Source organism: Macaca thibetana, chromosome 4, assembly GCF_024542745.1.
Source record: "Macaca thibetana thibetana isolate TM-01 chromosome 4, ASM2454274v1, whole genome shotgun sequence".
In the NCBI taxonomy this organism is placed as follows: Eukaryota; Metazoa; Chordata; class Mammalia; order Primates; family Cercopithecidae; genus Macaca; species Macaca thibetana.
Window position 1 is genome coordinate 105,886,003 of NC_065581.1, and position 19,494 is coordinate 105,905,496.

At 41.4% G+C, this 19,494-nt stretch overlaps 2 protein-coding genes across 4 annotated transcripts in view; one reads left to right on the forward strand and one right to left on the reverse strand.

Annotated features, from left to right (window-relative positions):
- Positions 1 to 356: 356 nt before the first annotated feature.
- GTF2H5 (general transcription factor IIH subunit 5) lies at positions 357 to 11,810 on the reverse strand. Its single transcript, XM_050786776.1, has 3 exons — positions 11,722 to 11,810; positions 10,172 to 10,244; positions 357 to 798 (listed from the first exon to the last, which is right to left on the reverse strand). Exons 2-3 carry the CDS (start codon positions 10,204 to 10,206, stop codon positions 618 to 620), a joined length of 216 nt encoding a protein of 71 aa, XP_050642733.1. The 5' UTR covers positions 10,207 to 10,244; positions 11,722 to 11,810; the 3' UTR covers positions 357 to 617.
- A 31-nt stretch (positions 11,811 to 11,841) lies between these two features.
- SERAC1 (serine active site containing 1) overlaps positions 11,842 to 19,494 on the forward strand; it is a 59,848-nt gene continuing 52,195 nt past the window's right edge. For all 3 annotated transcript variants that reach the window (XM_050786715.1, XM_050786716.1, XM_050786717.1), the window contains exon 1: positions 11,842 to 11,977. The gene's annotated coding sequence lies outside the window, so the exon portion shown is untranslated. The remainder of the gene's footprint in view (positions 11,978 to 19,494) is intronic.

Sequence of the window (19,494 nt, forward strand, 5' to 3'; positions counted from 1 at the left end):
AGTTTGAACAAGGAAAAACTAAAGATGCAAAGCAGCATGTGCCTTTCCCATTTGGTTGTTTCTAACCCTCTTAAAAAACAATATTCTATTTTCAGGGAAATGCAAACTGTAGTTTACATTAGTTTTACATCTTCATCAATAGAGCTGGCTGGTATGCAGGTAGGATTTGTGAGACATACATAATGTCAAAGTCCCCACCTTGGCATATTCAAACAGCAAATCTATGACGTTTCTAACTGAAACCAAACAACCATATCCACACAGCAAAAATGCACAGTTCACAGGGATGAGCAAAATAAATACCTATGTTACACTGACAATTTAAAAGCACACTCCTGTATTAAAAAGGCAGGAAAAGCATTGACATTCGTATTTTAATAAAGGATAATAAAAGACAAATTACAGCCAACTGTTAAAGCCTTTTTTTTTCTTTTTAATTCTATGGTATAACAAAATCAGTTCAGGGGCTTTTTTTTCTGAACAAATGATCATGACCCCTTGGTCTTTCCTGTGGCACGCTCCTACAACAACCCTCTATGTCTAATCAGTCACCTATCAAGTGGCAAGTCTTTCACATTTGCTGCTTATAATTCCTAAATGGTCCATATTGAGTATTTTCATTTTTGGGTAAGGGAAAAAGCATTTTGGTCCATTAATTCACCCACTCGCTCCTGGAGGACATTAACCAATTCTGCTATTACAAAGACGTGAGTGTCATCAATGTCTTGAATGATGAACTTCTTCCCCAGGGCATTGGACTCATCCAAGTACAGCAGAAACTGCTTCATGGCAGGATCACTGTGAAGACAAACACATGATTGTAAGACCGCTTGTTGTCAAATCACACCACAGGGACTTGAGCAATTAAATTTGAACATGTAGAATTTTTAGAATGATTTTTAAAGTTCTGTTACTCAATCCCTTACTTCCTCTCTGCCTCAAGTGTTAACAATTTATAGACATGGCTTCATTTTAGAACTATTAGTGTAAGTTAAAGAGGCAGAGGCCAACGGCAAGATTTTTAAAGAATAATTTGTCGCCGGGCGCGGTGGCTCAAGCCTGTAATCCCAGCACTTTGGGAGGCCGAGGCGGGCGGATCACAAGGTCAGGAGATCGAGACCACGGTGAAACCCCGTCTCTACTAAAAATACAAAAAAATTAGCCGGGCGCGGTGGCGGACGCCTGTAGTCCCAGCTACTCAGGAGGCTGAGGCAGGAGAATGGCGGGAACCCGGGAGGCGGAGCTTGCAGTGAGCCGAGATCGCACCACCGCACTCCAGCCTGGGCAACAGTGTGAGACTCCGTCTCAAAAAAAAAAAAAAAAAAAAAAAAAAAAAAAAAAGAATAATTTGTCACTAAGTGAAAAAAATGAAAGAATATTCAAAGCTTTGTAGTTAGTAGGGCCTAGAATCACAGCTTTCTTAACTGATTTAAAAAATGAATTTCTTCCTTGTCTATACCCATTACATCTAAGGAAACAGCAGGTGTTCAATGTCTTACCAGTGACAAATTAACTTACAAAACCAGTTAAACAGTCACTTTGATCAGGCAGGGTGTATAGCAAGAGTCATACCTGGATTCAACCCCAGCTTCATCACTTATTTGTGTGACCTTGAATAGAATACGTACTTATCTCCCAGAGCCTCTGTTTCCAAATACAAAAGTAAGGCTACCTAACAGAATTGTTTACGGAAATTAAAGGAGATAATGTCTAGGACAGTGCTTGGCTTGCAATAGGTACTCAAGGGAAGAGATCCAAATTCAATTTTATTAACTTGTGGTTTTTGCTTTGGAAAGAATAGGATTTACAGCAAAATGTCTCTTTCATAAAAACCCTGAATTATGACAAAGGACACTCTTTAGATCTAATACACAATGTGTTTAGCAAAAAATAAATATAAAAATGTCAAGCTGCACCACAGATTTTTGCAATTCTTGAGAAAACAATCTCACATAATCTTTTGGTGTCTTAAGAACTGTCAATATCAATTGTAAAGGTAACAATTTAATACAAAAGATGTCACTATAATTTACTGAAAACAAGAAAAATAAGGTTTAAGTACAAGCACAGGTATTAACTGATGCTAACACAGGAATTACTTCTATTCATAGATGAGTATGAGCCTCAGAACTGATTTGGGGGACTTTGGCTTTTACCAAGTGACATGATTTAACTTACAAACTGACTTAAAGTTTAATTGTAAGGATCATATTGGCTGCTGGGTTGAGAAAAGACTGGGAGTGGCAGAGGCAAGGATGGAAGCAGGGGACCCATGAGGTGACATCCAGGCAAGAGATGATGATTTTGATGTAGGTGGTAATAGTGGAGGTGATGAGTGGTTGAATTCTAGATATATACTGACATAAAACCAACATAATTTGCTAATACTGGACATGAGCTTTGAGAAAGAGGGACAAGGAAACTCCAAGATTTTTGGTCTGAGCAAATGGAAGACTGGAGATTTTTACTGAGATAAAGAGGAATGTGTAAGAAGAGGTTTGCAGGTAAGATCAAGTTTGGTTTTAGGGAGGGCATAGTGGCTTATGCTGTAATCCCAGCACTTTGAGAGGCCTAGGCTGGAGGATGGCTTGAGGTCAGGAGTTAGAGACTAGCCTGGACAGCACAGTGAGATATCCTGACTGTATTTAAAAAAAAAAAAAAAAAAAAAAGGTTTAGTTTTTGATGTTATATTTTGAGATGCCTACTGGCCCCTGAGTGAAGAAGTTGAGTAAGAAGTGACCACTGAGGTAGAAAGAAAACCCAAAGAGTCCTGAAAGCGACGTGAACAAAGGCTACTCAGGAAGTGGGAGTGATCAATTCTGTCAAAAGCTTACAGGGTATAGCAAGATAAGGACTGAAAATTGCCCACTGTATTCAGAAAGTCACTGGACCTTGACAATAGCAGTTTTGGTGGAGTCATAATAGGGAAAGCATGACTGGAGTGGGTGTCATATGGGAGGAGAGAAATCAGAGACAGTGAAGAGAACCAAGTCTTCTCTTTACTGAGAAATTTTGCTACAATGACCAGAAAGGTAGATTGGAAGCTAGAAAGGGGTGGGAATCTGAACAGATGGGAATATCAATAGACCATAGGTCTGGCGAAGTTGAAGAAATGATGGGGTGAGGTATTAGAGGGAGTGAACTCAAAAGAGGAGGTGGTGGTCAGAGGCTGATGCCTGAAATGAGACTGAAGAGCTGGCATGTGGGTAAGGAAGGACAAGTCTAGCTACAACTATGAGAATGAGTGGCTGTGATGAGGTGGAGGATAAGCTCAGTGGAAAAGGAGGTCAGGGAACTGGGAGAACAGCATTATCCTGATACCAAACCCTGGTAGAGACACAACAAAAAATGAGAATTTTAGGCCAATATCCCTGACGAACATCAATGTGAAAATCCTCGCCGGGCGCGGTGGCTCACGCCTGTAATCCCAGCACTTTGGGAGGCCGAGGCGGGCGGATCACAAGGTCAGGAGATCGAGACCACGGTGAAACCCCGTCTCTACTAAAAATACAAAAAATTAGCCGGGCGCGGTTGTGGGCGCCTGTAGTCCCAGCTACTCGGGAGGCTGAGGCAGGAGAATGGCGTGAACCCGGGAGGCGGAGCATGCAGTGAGCCGAGATCGCGCCACTGCACTCCAGCCTGGGCGACAGAGCAAGACTCCGTCTCAAAAAAAAAAAAAAAAAAAAGAAAATCCTCAATAAAATACTGGCAAACTGAATCCAGCAGCACGTTGAAAAGCTTATCCACCACGATCAAGTAGGCTTCATCCCTGGGACGCAAGGCTGGTTCAACATATGCAAATCAATAAATGTAATCCATCACATAAACAGAACCAATGACAAAAACCACATGATTATCTCAAAAGATGCAGAAAAGGCCTTCGACAAAATTTAACAGCAGAAAAGGCCTTCGACAAAATTCAACAGTCTTTCATGCTAAAAACTCTCCATAAACTAGGTATCGATGGAATGTATCTCAACATAATAAGAGCTAATTATGACAAACCTACAGCCAATATCATACTGTATGGGCAAAAACTGGAAGCATTCCCTTTGAAAATCGGCACAAGACAAGAATGCTCTCTTTCACCACTCCTATTCCACATAGTATTGAAGTTCTGGCCAGGGCAATCAGGCAAGAGAAAGCAATAAAGGGTATTCAGATAGGAAGAGAGGAAGTCAAATTGTCTCTGTTTGCAGATGACATGATTGTATATTTAGAAAACCCCATCATCTCAACCCAAAATCTTAAGCTGATAAGCAACTTCAGCAAAGTTTCAGGATACAAAATCAACATGCAAAAATCACAAACATTCCTATACACCAATAACAGACAGAGAGCCAAATCATGAGTGAACTCCCAATCACAACTGCTACTAACAGAATAAAATACCTAGGAATGCAACTTACATGGGATGTGAAGGACCTCTTCAAGGAGAACTATTAACCACTGCTCAAGGAAATAAGAAAGGAAACAAACAAAGGGAAAAACATTCTATGCTCATGAATAGGAAGAATCAATATCGTGAAAATGGCCTTACTGCCCAAAGTAATTTATAGATTCAATGCTATCCCCATCAAGCTACCACTGGCTTTCTTCACAGAATTGGAAAAAACTACTTTAAACTTCATATGGAACCCAAAAAGAGCCCACATAGCCAAGACAATCCTGGGCAAGAAGAACAAAGCTGGAGCCATCACACTACCTGACTTCAAACTATACTACAAGGCCACAGTAACCAAAACAGCGTGGTACTAGTACCACAACAGATATATAGACCAATGGAACAAAACGGAGGCCTCAGAAATAACACCACACATCTACCACCATCTGATCTTTCACAAACCTGACACACACAAGCAATGGGGAAAAGATTCCCTATTTAATACATGATGTTGGGAAAACTGGCTAGCCATACGCAGAAAACTGAAACTGGACCCTTTCCCTACACCTTATACAAAAATCAACTCAAGATGGATCAAAGACTTAAACATAACACCTAGGACCATAAAAATCCTAGAAGAAAACCTGGACATAGACATGGGCAAAGACTTCATGTCTAAAACACGAAAGCAATGGCAACAAAAGCCAAAATTGACAAATGGGATCTAATTACACTAAAGAGCTTCTGCACAGATAGAAGAAACTATCATCAGAGTGAACAGGCAACCTACAGAATGGGAGAAAATTTTTGCAATCTACCGGTCTGACAAAGGGCTAATATACAGAATCTACAAAGAACTTAAACAAATTTACAAGAAAAAAGCAAACAACCCCATCAAAAAATGGGCAAAGGATATGAACAGACACTTTTCAAAAGAAGACATCTATGCAGTCAACAGACATATAAAAAAAAAAAATGCTCATCATCACTGGTCATTAGAGAAATGCAAATCAAAACCACAATGAGATACCATCTCACACCAGTTAGAATGGCAATCATTAAAAAGTCAGGAAACAACAGATGCTGGAGAGGTTGTGGAAAAATAGGAAAGTTTTTACAGTGTTGGTGGGAGTGTAAATTAGTTCAACCATTGTGGAAGACAGTGTAGCAATTCCTCAAGGATCTAGAACTAGAAATACCATTTGACCCAGCAATTCCATTACTTGGTATATACCCAAAGGATTATAAATCATTCTGCAATAAAGATACATGCATACATATGTTTATTGTGGCACTATTCACAATAGCTAAGACTTGGAACCAACCTAAATGTCCATCAATGATAGACTGGATTAGGAAAATGCAGCACATATACACCATGGAATACTATGCAGCCATAAAAAAGGATGAGTTCATGTCCTTTGTAGGGACATGGGTGAAGCTGGAAACCATCATTCTCAGCAAACTATCACAAGATCAGAAAACCAAACACCACATGTTCTCACTCATAAGTGGGATTTGAACAATGAGAACACATGGACACAGTGGGTGATCATCACACACCAGGGCCTGTGGGGGGTGGGGGGCTAAGGGAGGGATAACATTAGGAGAAATACCTAGTGTAGGTGATGGGTTGATGGGTGCAGCAAACTACCATGGCACATGTATACCTATGTAACAAAACTGCATGTTCTGTACATTTAACTCAGAACTTAAAGTATAATAATAATAATAATACTAATAATAAAGAAAGCTGAACAACTGATTTGCAACCTGGTACTCGTAGTCACTGGCCAGATCACCAGGTGGCCCATTACTCAAGACAACCACTGCAACCACAGATGCTGACCACATACTGTACCCTTCATGTGCTTTGCCCAGCCCAGCCTGCATACCTTATCCCTGATGTCAATTCCCATGCTTTGCCTAATCAAAAAGTCCCTGTCAGCTTTTGTGGGGATCAGCAGCAGAGTTCTTACTACTGTACTGTCTCCCTTGCATTTGTGGATAAACCCTGAATTAAAAGCCTCATCTGGGAAAACTGTGTAGCTGTGTTAATTTTTATTACATAGGGAGCCAAAGAGCTTGTGATCTGTAACAGCAATGTTAGTACCATAGCTACACTGCAAAGTTGATGGACCAGAGAATATTTATAAAACATCTTGCTCATAGTAGGTACTCAAATGAGCAATTAAAATGCCAAGAGCCTGTGAGAGGATACAGGCAGAGAGGTTTAAATTACAGTTAGTTCTATCCCTATCAAATGATTTACTGTTGGGAACAGGTACCCCAAAATCTGGCCATAAACTGGCCCCAAAACTGGCCATATACGAAATCTCTGCAGCACTGTGACATATTTGTGATGGCCATGACACCCACGCTGGAAGGTTGTGGGTTTACTGGAACGAGGATAATAAATACGTGGGTAAATCTCTGTAAATCTCTGTTCGAGGCTCTCAGCTCTGAAGGCTGTGAGACTCCTAATTTCCCACTCCACACCTCTATATTTCTGTGTGTATGTCTTTTATTCCTCTAGCGCCGCTGGGTTAGGGTCTCCCCGACCGAGCTGGTCTCGGCAATTTACTATTTTGATTACGAAACCATTAACCTGTGAATATATATGGGTATAATTCTAAGACATACATATAACCTCTTAAAAAGCAAACATAGGCTGGGCGCGGTGGCTCACGCCTGTAATCCCAACACTTTGGGAGGCTGAGCCAGGTGGATCACGAGGTCAGGAGTTCAAGACCAGCCTGGCCAAGATAGTAAAACCCTGTCTCTACTAAAACTTCAAAAATTAGCCAGGCATGGTGGCAGGTGCCTGTAATCCCAGTTACTTGAGAGGTTGAGGCAGGAGAATTGTTTGAACCCAGGCGGCAGAGGCTGAAGTGAGCCAAGATCGTGCCACTGCACTCCAGGCTGGGTGACAGAGTGAGACTCCGCCACCAAAAAAAAAAAAAAAAAAAAAGCAAATACCATATTATACTTAGTTTTATAATGGAGAGATAGTATATGTAAAGTTTAGTAGCTTGGGCTCTGGAGCCACAATACTAGGATTTTAAAAAATCCCAGTTTAACAACAGCTGTGTAACTGAGCAATTGATTAATTTCCCTGCATCTCACCTTGTACATGCAATGGGGATGATAGCACCTACCTCAAAGGGCTGTTGTGAAAACTAAATTAATATTAGCAAGTGCTTCCATAGCACATGTCACATGGAAAACAGTGTTAATACAGGAATCCAGGTGTTTTTACTTAACATCATTGTGCAATGTCATTTCCCTGAATCACTTAAAATGTCTGAGAATATTTTAATAGCTATATTATTTGATTAAAATATGCCACAATCAACAAATTTCTTTTTCTAGCACATTAAATACACACATTTTTATTGGCAGTTCTGATCATTTCCTAAATTTTTTTTTTTTTTTTGAAATGGAGTCTCACCATGTCACCCAGGCTGGAGTGCAGTGGCACGATCTTGGCTCACTGCAACCTCTGCCTCTTGGGTTCAAGTGATTATCCTGCCTCAGCCTCCCCAGTAGCTGGGATTATAGGCGTTTGCGACCATGCCTGGCTAATTTTTGTATTTGTAGTAGAGACAGGGTTTCACCATGTTGGCCAGGCTGGTCTCAAACTCCTGACTTCAAGTCATCCACCCGCCTCGGCCTCCCGAAGTGTTAGGATTACAGGAGTGAGCCACTGCGCCCAGTGATTTCCTAAACTTATAGAAACGGAGTTACTGTGTTAAAGGATATAAAAGCACAAAACACCCATCACAAGTTGCTTTCAGTTGTTTCTCAGGATTACACTTCCATCAGCAGCTTGGTGGCATGCCTGCTTTTTAAAAGCTATGACTGAAGACAACAGCCTCCTCATTTACAAGCTATTTTGATATATAACATGCTAAATGGAGGCCTAGTATACACATCTGTTTTGAACTAAAACTTTATCAAGAATCTCATCTTATCCACTGTGAATCTCACTGTAGGACTAGAGAGGCTATAAAGGAACATTAACAAATTTGGAATTTTGCCTGAGATCACAAACCTGGACTCAATTCTGTTAACAAAATTCATTCGGTAAACAAATATTTACTAAGCCATAGCTATATATGTGTATGTGTATCTCTTTCTCTCTCTGTCTCTGTCTCAGGCACTGTTTTGGGTGCCTGGAAAACTTCAGTGAACATGGCCCTACTGAGAAGCAAAGGCTGAGAAAAGATTTATACATGCTGAGAAAAAAACAGAACAATGGTTAGATTGGTTTTGTCATACTTCTTACTAGCTTCTCAGAAACAATACAGGTTTAGAAGCCAAACTCATAAGGATAAGGGTGGTTTAATAATACATATTTCTCCAGATTCTTTGCTATCGTGATGTAAACTGGTTGGAATTTGCACCTTGCCAACAAATTTTTGCTGAAGCACTTGCCAAACCAATTGTGGCAACTGTTAAACCAGAGGTCTGCTCCAGCATCTGGAACTGGACACAGACATACTGTGGTCATGTGTTGCTTGCTTTGGGAATTGCTTGGGAGGCTAGACTTGGGAGAATACTTACTGTGAGCCTGGCAGTTAATGGTGGATCCCAACAAAGAGGAAGTTTTCACCAACCTTTCAGTTTTGACATAAAAATGTAAATTTATAAACATAAAACTTTTTTTTATAGCCTTCAATTTTAGTATGTGATAAGCCCTTGGGAGTTAAGAATTTAACTATATCCAAGTGCCCTGATTTTTCAATTCACTGAAGGTCAGAATAAATGGCCATCATCATAATTTGGTTTACTTCTTTAGCAAATCTCTGCAGACTTAAAAATCAGTTAAACATAACTGATAGAAATGGAGCTTAAATATGGCAGTAAGTGAAGCCAACTTAAGATATATGTGGAACAGCACTATATAAGTTATTACACATTAGCTTATATTAATACAATGATGGGACTGGAATTTGGAGAGATTCAAATTGGAGAGATTCCTGGGACAGTGGAAGCAGCTGTGAGATAGGAATTCAGCAGAACTAGTTTCTAAGACAGGAGAGACAGTAAACAACAGGTCAGAAGACCCGACTGATAAGCGAGGATACAGTAAAGAAACCAGCCAGAACCAAGATGGTGACAAAAGCAGCCTTCACCACTATCATACACTAATCATAATGCATGAGCTTATGTTGTTGGCAGTGTCCAAGGGTTTGGTCCTTCTCCTCCTCAGCTTTGCCATCACAGTAAACAGTATCATTATCCATGCACTGGCTCATATTAGAGGCACAGAAAGGTAGACAGTAGTATTTTCAGACAATGGGAGTGTCCACAGAGCAGGGTTCCTAGACATTGGATTGCTTTGAGGACCTCAACCCTGCCCATTTATGGTTTTTAGTTTCTCCTCTGGAATGTATCTAAAGGAATTTAAGAAACCTTCTCCACTTGGCTCTCTTGTTTTTCTCTTTAAAGTCTACAGTTTGTAATGGTAAAGACTTAAGCAAGTTCCTGAACTCTTTCAGGACCTAAAATTCTAGTCATGTTTGAGGAGAATGCAAGCACTGTTCCTCTAAAGATGACTCATCTAACAAATATGCTGCCTCTGATCATGCCAGTTCCATCAATTCAACAGAGGGACTGAAATCTGGCACTAGGAACTTTGCAACAAAATCTGTGCCACTTGTTAAAAGTGAAAGACTTGATTTCATTCATATCTTAAAAACAACAGGGTTTTAGAAAAGACACACACGTAAGTCAAGATTCAATATTTAAACTTAAAACTCATGAAGTATCAAAACTACTAACCATTCTATAAGCACTCCTTTCAAGACGTTGACCATGTTTTCTTAGTCAGAAGGTTCAGATGACCTCAAGAATGCTAATAAAAAGAAGAAGGTAACACTGAATTAAAAATCATTAACTTTCATATACTTTGGGGACTGCCTCTGAAATGAGGCAAAATAATTAAGTGTCAATATTTAACAGTTAAGTCTATGAAAGACAGTTAACATTAAGAGACATTCTGATTTTTTAACAAAATTAAAATGAGTCTACTTGGAATATTGCCACATCTTACTTGCCAACCAACTCTACCCAAGGTCAATTAGCCCTAATAGAAGCAAGCAGCCTAACTCTACACCAGTGTGCCCAACCCAGGTGTAAACTGTCCGTTATTCAAAGGATTTCTTTTCCCATTCAGGAGAATGACAAAGGGTAAGATCCTGGGAGACAGGACTCAAAGATAGTTCTGAAAGGTGCTTCAAAAATTACACAGTGAGCCCAACCACCTCCTTTTAGTTTATATTTTATTTTATTGAGACAGGGTCTGGCTCTGTCGCCCAGGCTGGAGTGCAGTGGTGCGATCTCAGCTCACTGCAACCTCTTGCCTCCCAGGTTCAAGCCATTCTCCCACCTCAGCCTCTCGAGTAACTGCGACTACAGGCATGAGCTACCAAGCCCAGCTAATTTATTGTATTGTATTGTGTATATATATATACACACACACACATATACTTTGCGACAGAGTCTCGCTCTGTCGCCCAGGCTGGAGTGCAGTGGCGTGATGGCGGCTGACTGCAACCTCTGCCTCCGGAGATCAAGAGATTCTCCTGCCTCAGCCTCCGAGCAGCTGGGACTACAGGCGCCCGCCACCACGCCAGGCTAATTTTTGCATTTTTAGTAGAGACGGGGTTTCACCATGTTGGCCAGGCTGGTCTTGAACTCCTGATCTCAAATGATCCACCTACCTCGGCCTCCCAAAGTGCTGGGACTACAGGCGTGAGCCACCGTGCCCGGCCAATCTATTGTATTTTTAGTGGAGACGGGGTTTCACCATGTTGGCCAGGCTGGTCTCGAACTCCTGGCCTCAAGTGATCCACCCGCCTCGGCCTCCCAATGAGCTGGGACTGCAGGCGTGAGTCACCGCGCCCGGCCCCAACCACCTCATTTTACAGATGAGGAGACCAAAGGAAGAGATTAAGCCGTAGTTCCCGGGGAAAGGGGAAAAAAGTACAAGCCAGGTTTCCAGATCTTGTGCCCCTTCACTAAATAAATCACGTCCTGTGCGGACCTAGGCTGGAAAGAAATCACTCAGCGTCCGCCCACTTAACTAACTTCCACTTACACCTGGGCGCAGGGCGAGCCCTAGCCCCACAGGAAACCCACGATTAAACGAGTGCGGAACTGCAGTGCGGCCCCGCCAGGAAGGGCCTGGAGAGAGTGGGGGACACCGCCCTGTGCCCCCAGCACCCGGTGGACAGGCTTCTTGGGCTTTCCTCTTCTTCCCCTCTTTCTTTGGGACCCCTCAGTCTGCCCACACCCCACTTTCCCCAGCCACTCGGACGCTTGCCACACACCTCAGCCCACAGATGCAGAAGCGCCTCGGCGTCGCCGACACAGTGCGCCTGCGCCTATACGTCATCGCGCTAGGGACGCTGTTGTGAGTGGAGCGAGCCGGCAGTAGGCGGGCCCGGAGAGGGCCGAGGGGGCGGGGTCATAAGCCGCCCGCCGCCGGGTGGAAGGCCCCGGCCGGGAGCCGAGGAAAGGGGAGGGCTCCCCAGACAACTGGGTCCGGCGAGCAGTTGGGGACAGACTGAGTCTGCGTGCCGGCAGGTAGGACGTGAAGGCCGGGCTAGTGTGGGGGCGGACGGGGGCGTCGGAGCAGCTGGGCGCGGTGGGGAGTGGAGAATGGGGAGGGCAGTGGCCGGGCACGGCCGGGCGCCACCGTAAGGCGCGCGGACCGGACCGACCCGCTGACGCTCCCCTGGGTGTGAGGGCCTCTCTCTGGTGGTCGCGAGCCTGACTCGTCTTTCCCGGTCGCTGCCTTTCTCTGGCTGCTGTCGAGGCCTCGGGGAGTGCACCTACCGGTCCTTCTTCCTGGGCTCGGTAGTCACGGAGAGATAATGAGGAGGAGGAGGAAAGGGCCTCACCGGTCACTTCTGAGCCTTCCAGACCACCGCTTCCGGCTCCCTCTCTAACCCCAGAGATGGAACCGATTGAATACTGAGAGATCTCTAAACTCGGCAACGGTCATTTAAAAGTGAAAGACCCCAGAAGCTTCTGAAGTGATTCCCTTTCCCCAAATCTGTTCTGTAATCTAAAGGAGCACTCTCATTATTTTTACTAGTTGAGATATGAGATTCTTGTTTTCTGTTCCTTAGGTTAAATTGTACTTCCCGAATTAAGCTCATGCTACCTTCTTTTTTTTTTTTTTTTTTGAGATGGAGTCTCGGTCTGTCGGTCAGGCCGGAGTGCAGTGGCGCGATCTGCGCTCACTGCAACCTCCGTCCCCTAGGTTCAAACAATTCTCCTGCTTCAGTCTCCCTAGTAACTGGGATTACGGGCGTGCGCTACCACGCCCGGCTGATTTTCGTATTTTTAGTAGAGACGGGGTTTGTCCATGTTGGCCAGGCTGGTCCGGAATTCCTGATATCAGGTGATCCGCCCCCGTCAGCCTCCCAGAGTGCTGGGATTACAGGTGTGAGCCACCGCGCCCGACCTCATACTGCGTTTTTTTTTTTTTTTTTTTTTTTTTTTTTTTTTTTTTTTTTTTTTTTTTTTTTTTTACATCGTGTGTGTTCATGTGATCGCTTAGGAACCCAGCTCTTCCATTTAGTTCCCTCTTTCAATTTGCTTTTTTTCATCTTGCATACATTCTCTTCCTTGACCTCATCAGTTCCATTTTTGTGCACTTGATGTGTGCCAGCTATTATTCTAGACACTTGGGATACAATGGTGAACAAGTAACTAATTTTGGTTGGGGCAGAGAGACACAAATCGGTTAAGGAATAAGTACCATTTGGTGATGTGATAAAGGGTGACTAGAGGGGTTATTTTGGCCGGGGGATGTCAGAAATTGCCTTAATTTCTGCATTTAAAAACCTTCTGTATATCAGTAACAATTAACTAGGAGTTTTAATAATAAAGACACTATTCATAATGGCGTTGAAAACTGAAGTTATCTAGAAGTAGATCAACCTAAAGCTGTGTAGTCCTTTAGACAGAAAATTGTAAGGCTCTGTTGGAACACAAAAGATGACCCAAGTAAATGGTAAGATATACCGTATTCATGGATGGAAAGACTCAACAAAATGATGTCAGTTTTCCTCAATTGTACAAATTCAGTGTGATGCCAATTAAAATCACCATATTGTTTTATGGAACTTGACATGCTGAACTTAAAATTTATATGGAAAGGCAAAGGGCCAAGAATAGTGAAGTCAATTTTGAGGAAGAAGAAAAATAAGGTCTCTCTCTATCAGATACCAAAGCTTAATATAAAGTTGTAATTATTAAGGTGGTATGATATTGATTCAAGGAAAGAGAAGTAGATTCATGGAACAGAATAGAGACACTAGAAACATACGTGTTTATGATGGGAGCTTAGTATACCACTAAGTAGTATTACAAAGCAGGGGGAAAGCATAGAATATTCTAATAAAGGATGATGAAATATGTGGCATCGTTGTGGAATATAGACAGGATTAGATTCTTTCTTTCAAACTACTGACGACAGTTTCCAGATAAAGACCTAAATGTGAATGGCACAGCTGCAAGGTATTTGGAAAGAAATATAAGAGACCATTGTCTCTAGGAAAGATTTCTTTTTTGTTTGCTTTGTTAAATCTTGTTACACATAAGATTTATCATGTTAACCATTTTGAGATGTTGAGTTCAGTGACATTCACATTGTGCAACCAGCACTACTATCTATCTCCAGAACTTTTTTTTTTTTTTTAAATCTGAGAAGGATTTCTTAAGTTACAAAAAGCACCATTGAGGTGTCATTTTATTACTCCAAATGAGAGATGATATTGGCTTGAACTAGACAAGAGTAGCAGTGAATACAGAGAAAAATGGATGGATTTTGGGGTATGTTTTGATGATAGAGAAGAGCAACTATGCATGCTTTGGATGTAGGGTAAGGGAAAAACAAGGAATCAAGGGCAACAACTGTTTTCTTGCTTCAGTTAAGAGGTAGATCATTTACCATTTACAATAAAAAAGCATTGACCATTTGGTGGATGGTGATGGAGAAGATTTGTGGAAGAAGAGTTTGGATAGAAAAAGTAAATAATTCTGTTTTGGATAGTTAAGTATGAAAGGCTTATTGGACATCTAAGTGAAAATGTTCCGATAGCTGTTGGATAGATGGGTCAGGAAAGGTCGTAGCTAGAGGTACTCTGAGATCACTGGCATATAGATATTAAGAACTGTGGTGTGTTAGAATTAGATCAGCTGTACTACACAGAAAACAAGATAATACTGGCTTAAATATGTATGTAATTGCATAGGTAGGCAGCCATGCTTTTATGGCAGCAGCTCTGTAATCATCAGGGACTTGGATTCTTCTATCTGACTGCTCTACCGTCCTTAATAAGATGCTTCATGGTAAGATGACTGCTTTAATTCAAACTGTCAGTTGCTCATTCTAGCAAGAGGGAGGAGGGAAGGAGGAAGAAAGGCGCATACCCTTCTTTTTAAGGACACTTTTCAGAAATTGCACGACACATCCACTCATATTTCATTAGCCATTTCTTAGTAAGTGCCCATCGTTAACTAGAAAGAAAGAAAGGTGATGTAGTCTTTTTTCTTATCTGTGTACCCAGCTACAATTCAGGTTTTATAAATCAGAATGAAAGCATGAAATGAAGTTTCACTCTGGCTTTTTCTACCAGGGCAATGAAACTGCTGATATGAAGATCCCAGTGACCTCCATGTTGTTAAACTTAATGGAATTTTCAAATATTTGTTTTATTTTTAAGTTATAGTCTCTTCCCTTTTACTTTCTGTGTCTTTCTTAGTCTAAAAATTTCTCCCCGTTCTCTACTTAACATCAGTGTTTCAGATTTTATGTAATCACCATCGTAATCTTTTTTTTTTTTTTTTTTTTTTTTTTTTGAGATGGAGTCTTGTTCTGTTGCCCAGCCTGGAGTGCAGGCGCAATCTTCGCTCACTGCAAGCTCCGCCTCCTGGTTTCGGCCATTCTCCTGCCTTAGCCTCCCAAGTAGCTGGGACTACAGGTGCCCGCCACCACTCCTGGCTAATTTTTTTGTATTTTTAGTAGAGATGGCGTTTCACCGTGTTAGCCAGGATGATCTCAATCTCCTGACCTCGTTTGGCCTCCCAAAGTGCTGGGATTACAGGCATGAATCACTGCGCCTGGCCCCATAATCTTAAAGGTGCTTTTAAATAGAAATTGACAAGCAGACTCTAAAATTATGTGGAAGTACCAAGGACCTAGAATAGTTCATCTTGAAAAGGAAGGACACAGCTGGAGAATTTATACTGCTAGCTTCAAGACTTACTTTAAAAACTACAGTAATCTGTAGTAATCTGTAGGGCACGGTGGCTCACACCTGTAATCCCAGCACTTTGGGAGGCCAAGGTGGGTAGATCACAAAGTTAGGAGTTCAAGACCAGCCTGGCCAACGTGGTGAAACCCTGTCTCTACCCAAAATACAAAAATTAGTCGAGTGTGGTGGTGGGTGCCTGTAATCCCAGCTACTTGGGAGGCTGTCAGGAGAATTGCTTGAACCTGGGAGGCGGAGGTTTCAGTGAGCTGAGATCGGGCCACTGCACTCCATCCAGCCTGGGCAACATAGTGAGACTGTCAAAAACAAGAACAAAACAAACACAGTAACAACAACAACAAAAAACCTACAGTAATCTAAACAGTGCAGTGTTTATATAAGGATAGATAAATAGATCGATGGAGTGGAATAGGCCCATACTTACATATTCCATTAGGGTTTTTTTTGTTGTTTTTTTGAAATGTGGGTCTCACTATGTTGCCTAGGCTGGTGTTGGGCTCCTGAGCTCAAGCAGTCCTCCTGCCTCAGGCTTCTGAGTAGCTGGGATTACAGGCATGTGCCACAGATATAGTCAGTTGATTTGTGGTCTCAAGCAATCATCCCATCTTGGCCTCCCAAATCACTGGGATTATAGGCATGAGCCACCACACTTGGCCCTATGGTATACTTTTTATCGTTATTTTATAGTGTATTCCTCTATTCCCTCTACTTATAAAAAAGTAAAATTTACTGTGAAACAGTATACCAAGTTATGCTGGCAGCAACCTCATATATCTCGTATAAAGTTTAGAAATTACATGTCAGCTTTTTGAGGCATTATAAACCATCCTAAAGGCTACTGGCTAAAACATTTATTATTGCTTGCACGCTAAGGGCTGAATATGGATTTGTACCATCAGCTAGGGGCTGGCTAGTTCGATGTGGCTTCACATGCTTGGCGGCTGGTGCTGGCTGTCAGTTGGTACTTGTTGGCTTCATTAATGGGAATATTGGACATTTCTCTTGTGATCTAGCAGACTAACCTAGGCATCTTTACATGGTGTTGGTCACAGGGTTCTCAAGAGCAACAAGACAGAAGCTTCGATGTGCACGTACTTCCCAAGTCTCAGCTTCCATTATGCTTCTGTTGTCCTATGGCCAAAGTTACTCGTAAGATCAATCTAAAGTCACCGTGGGAGGGAACTACCAAAGATCATGGTTATAGGAAAAGGAATAATTTGTGGTCATTAAAAAAAAAATCTGCATTTAAGACAAAAACTGTGTAAAAAAAGCAGGCAGGTATAAAAGTGAGTCACCTGGAAGTTTTAGAAATAAAAATTTTTGAAATACTCAGTGGATGGATCAAATGATAGTCTAAACACAACTAAACAGAAGATGATGAATTGGAAGGTAGATTTGGGGAAATAATCCGTAGTGCATGTCAGAGAGACAGAAAAAAATGGAAGAAGTTGAGATTTGAAGGTTAGACTTTAAAAATCTAGCATACATCTAATAGGAGTACCAGAAAGTAAAAGTTGAATGGAGGTCAAAGTGATAATTATTAAGAATATTGCAGAATTGAAGAAAAATGTGAGTTCTAAGATCGAAGGAGCATACCAAATCTTGAGTGGGGTATATAAAAACAAACCCATACCCAGACATAAAGTAGAGAATTGTAAGAACATCAAAAACAAAGATCTTAAAACTGCCAGATGGAACATAATATTGATACTAATGATAAGTAATATTTATTGAACACTTAATTTGGAATAGGCACTATTGTGTGTGTTTTACATATATTAACTTATGTGATATTTGTAACAACCCTTTACAGTAGTTCCCTTATTACCACCATTTTATAGATGAGGAAAGTGAGACACAGAGAGGTTAATTAACTAGCCCATTATCATATGTGTAGTGCTTTCAAATGTACGTGGATTTTGTTTTAATCAGGTATGGTAAGAAGACAGACACAGAGACAACTACCTTGAAAGAAGAGTTTATTATGTACAGTTCCCAAGGAAGAATGGGCATACCACACCATGCAAGGCCACATGGGGAAGTACCAGGGTCATTCAAGAGGCATAAGGAACAATGTGAAAGCACGGGCCGGAGCTTGCTTTTATTGTGTTTTTTTGTGGGAAGGAATGAGCGAGACAGGGTAGATGAGCTGAGCACATTTAGGATTGGATAGTTCGAATAATTTTGGCAGACCAGAGAGGTGGTCTCTAGTTGTCTAGTATCTGGCTCCAAGGAGATTTAGAGTAAGGGAAGCATTGGCTGTGTGTGGTGTTTGGGGGTGTGCAGCTGGGATTGGTTGGTTTGCATATGAGAGGCATGCTCACAGGCAAGTTGTTTGCTACCTCTAGCAGTTAGCTATCCCAGACCCAGAGAGAGGCAGTCACTCCCTGGGTCCTTAAGGTCCTAAGATGTCAAAGCATTCTTAAAAAAAAAAAGACTAATACAAGTCGTTTGTGGAATTGGATTTGAAACCAGGCGGTGTGGTCCTACAGAGCACTTTCTTAAACTTCTTTGCTACTGTTTTGCCTACAAAGAAACAACAATTAGACTTAGATTTCTCCTGAGCAACAAGAAATATCAGTGAAAATATCATTAATGTACCGAAGGAAACCTACTGTTATTCTGAATTCTAAACCCTGAATTCCAAACCCAGCTATTACTGTTACTATTTTTTTTTCTGAGACAGAATCTTACTCTGTCTCCCAGGCTAGAGTGTAGTGCGTGATCATGGCTCACTGAAACCTCTGTCTCCCAGGCTCAAGCGATTCCTCTGCCTCAGCCTCCCGAGTAGCTGGGAATACAGGCACATGCCAACTGGCCCAGCTAATTTTTTTTATTTTTTTGGAGAGATGAGGTCTCACTGATCTTGAACCCCTGGACTGGCCTAGAGCTCCTGGGCTCAAGCAATCTGCCCACCTTGACCTCTAAGTGCTGGGATTACAGGCATGAATCATCACGCCTGGCCCAAACACAACTGTTTTTTAGTGTATCTAAAATAAAGCATTTTTAGACATGCTGAGAGTGAGAGTGCTAACTACATATATGCCTTCATGAAAGAACTGTCAAAGGATATACCTTCATCAGACTGATTTGAACCTAGAGGGAAGTTGTGAACGCAAGAAACAAAAGTAAGGAAGGAAATTCACAAGATGTCGGTAAATATTTAGGTTGACTGCTTTTAAAAATGACTTCTTTTGGGATGTTTAAAAATAAAATGGAATTAAAATACTAGACAAAAATACCTAAGATAGGAGAGGATTGGATTTAAAGTATTTTAATAGTCTCATTTGGGAGGATAATTGTATTGTTTAAATTCATACTGTATATAGCACATTTAAAATGTAGCTATTTACTAAAGGAATAGAAATAAATGGTATAACTTTAAGCAATTAAAGAGTAATAAAAAAAAATCCTGATCTATCCAACATGCGATAAATGTAAATGGATTAAATTCATCTATTAAAAGAGAGGTTTTGAAATTATAAATGATACCAATAGATTATAACCATGATGGAAAAAGTTAAGATAGTTAAATACTTTGGAGAAAACTGGCAAGGAACTTAAAGCAGTAAATGTTAATAGGGATAAAGGAAGATAGTATGTGATGACAAAAGGAACAAAGTACTAAGTTCCTAATAATCGTGAATTTGTGTGCACCTAGGCATATCTTTTCACATTATGGCCCCCCAAAAAGGGTAGTATTTGTTTGCCACACTAATTGGGGTGTTCTGCACTAGAGAGTAAGATCCATGAAAGCAAGGGCAAATTTTTCTTTTTCATTGTTAAATTGCTAGCATCTAGAACAGTTCTTCGTTC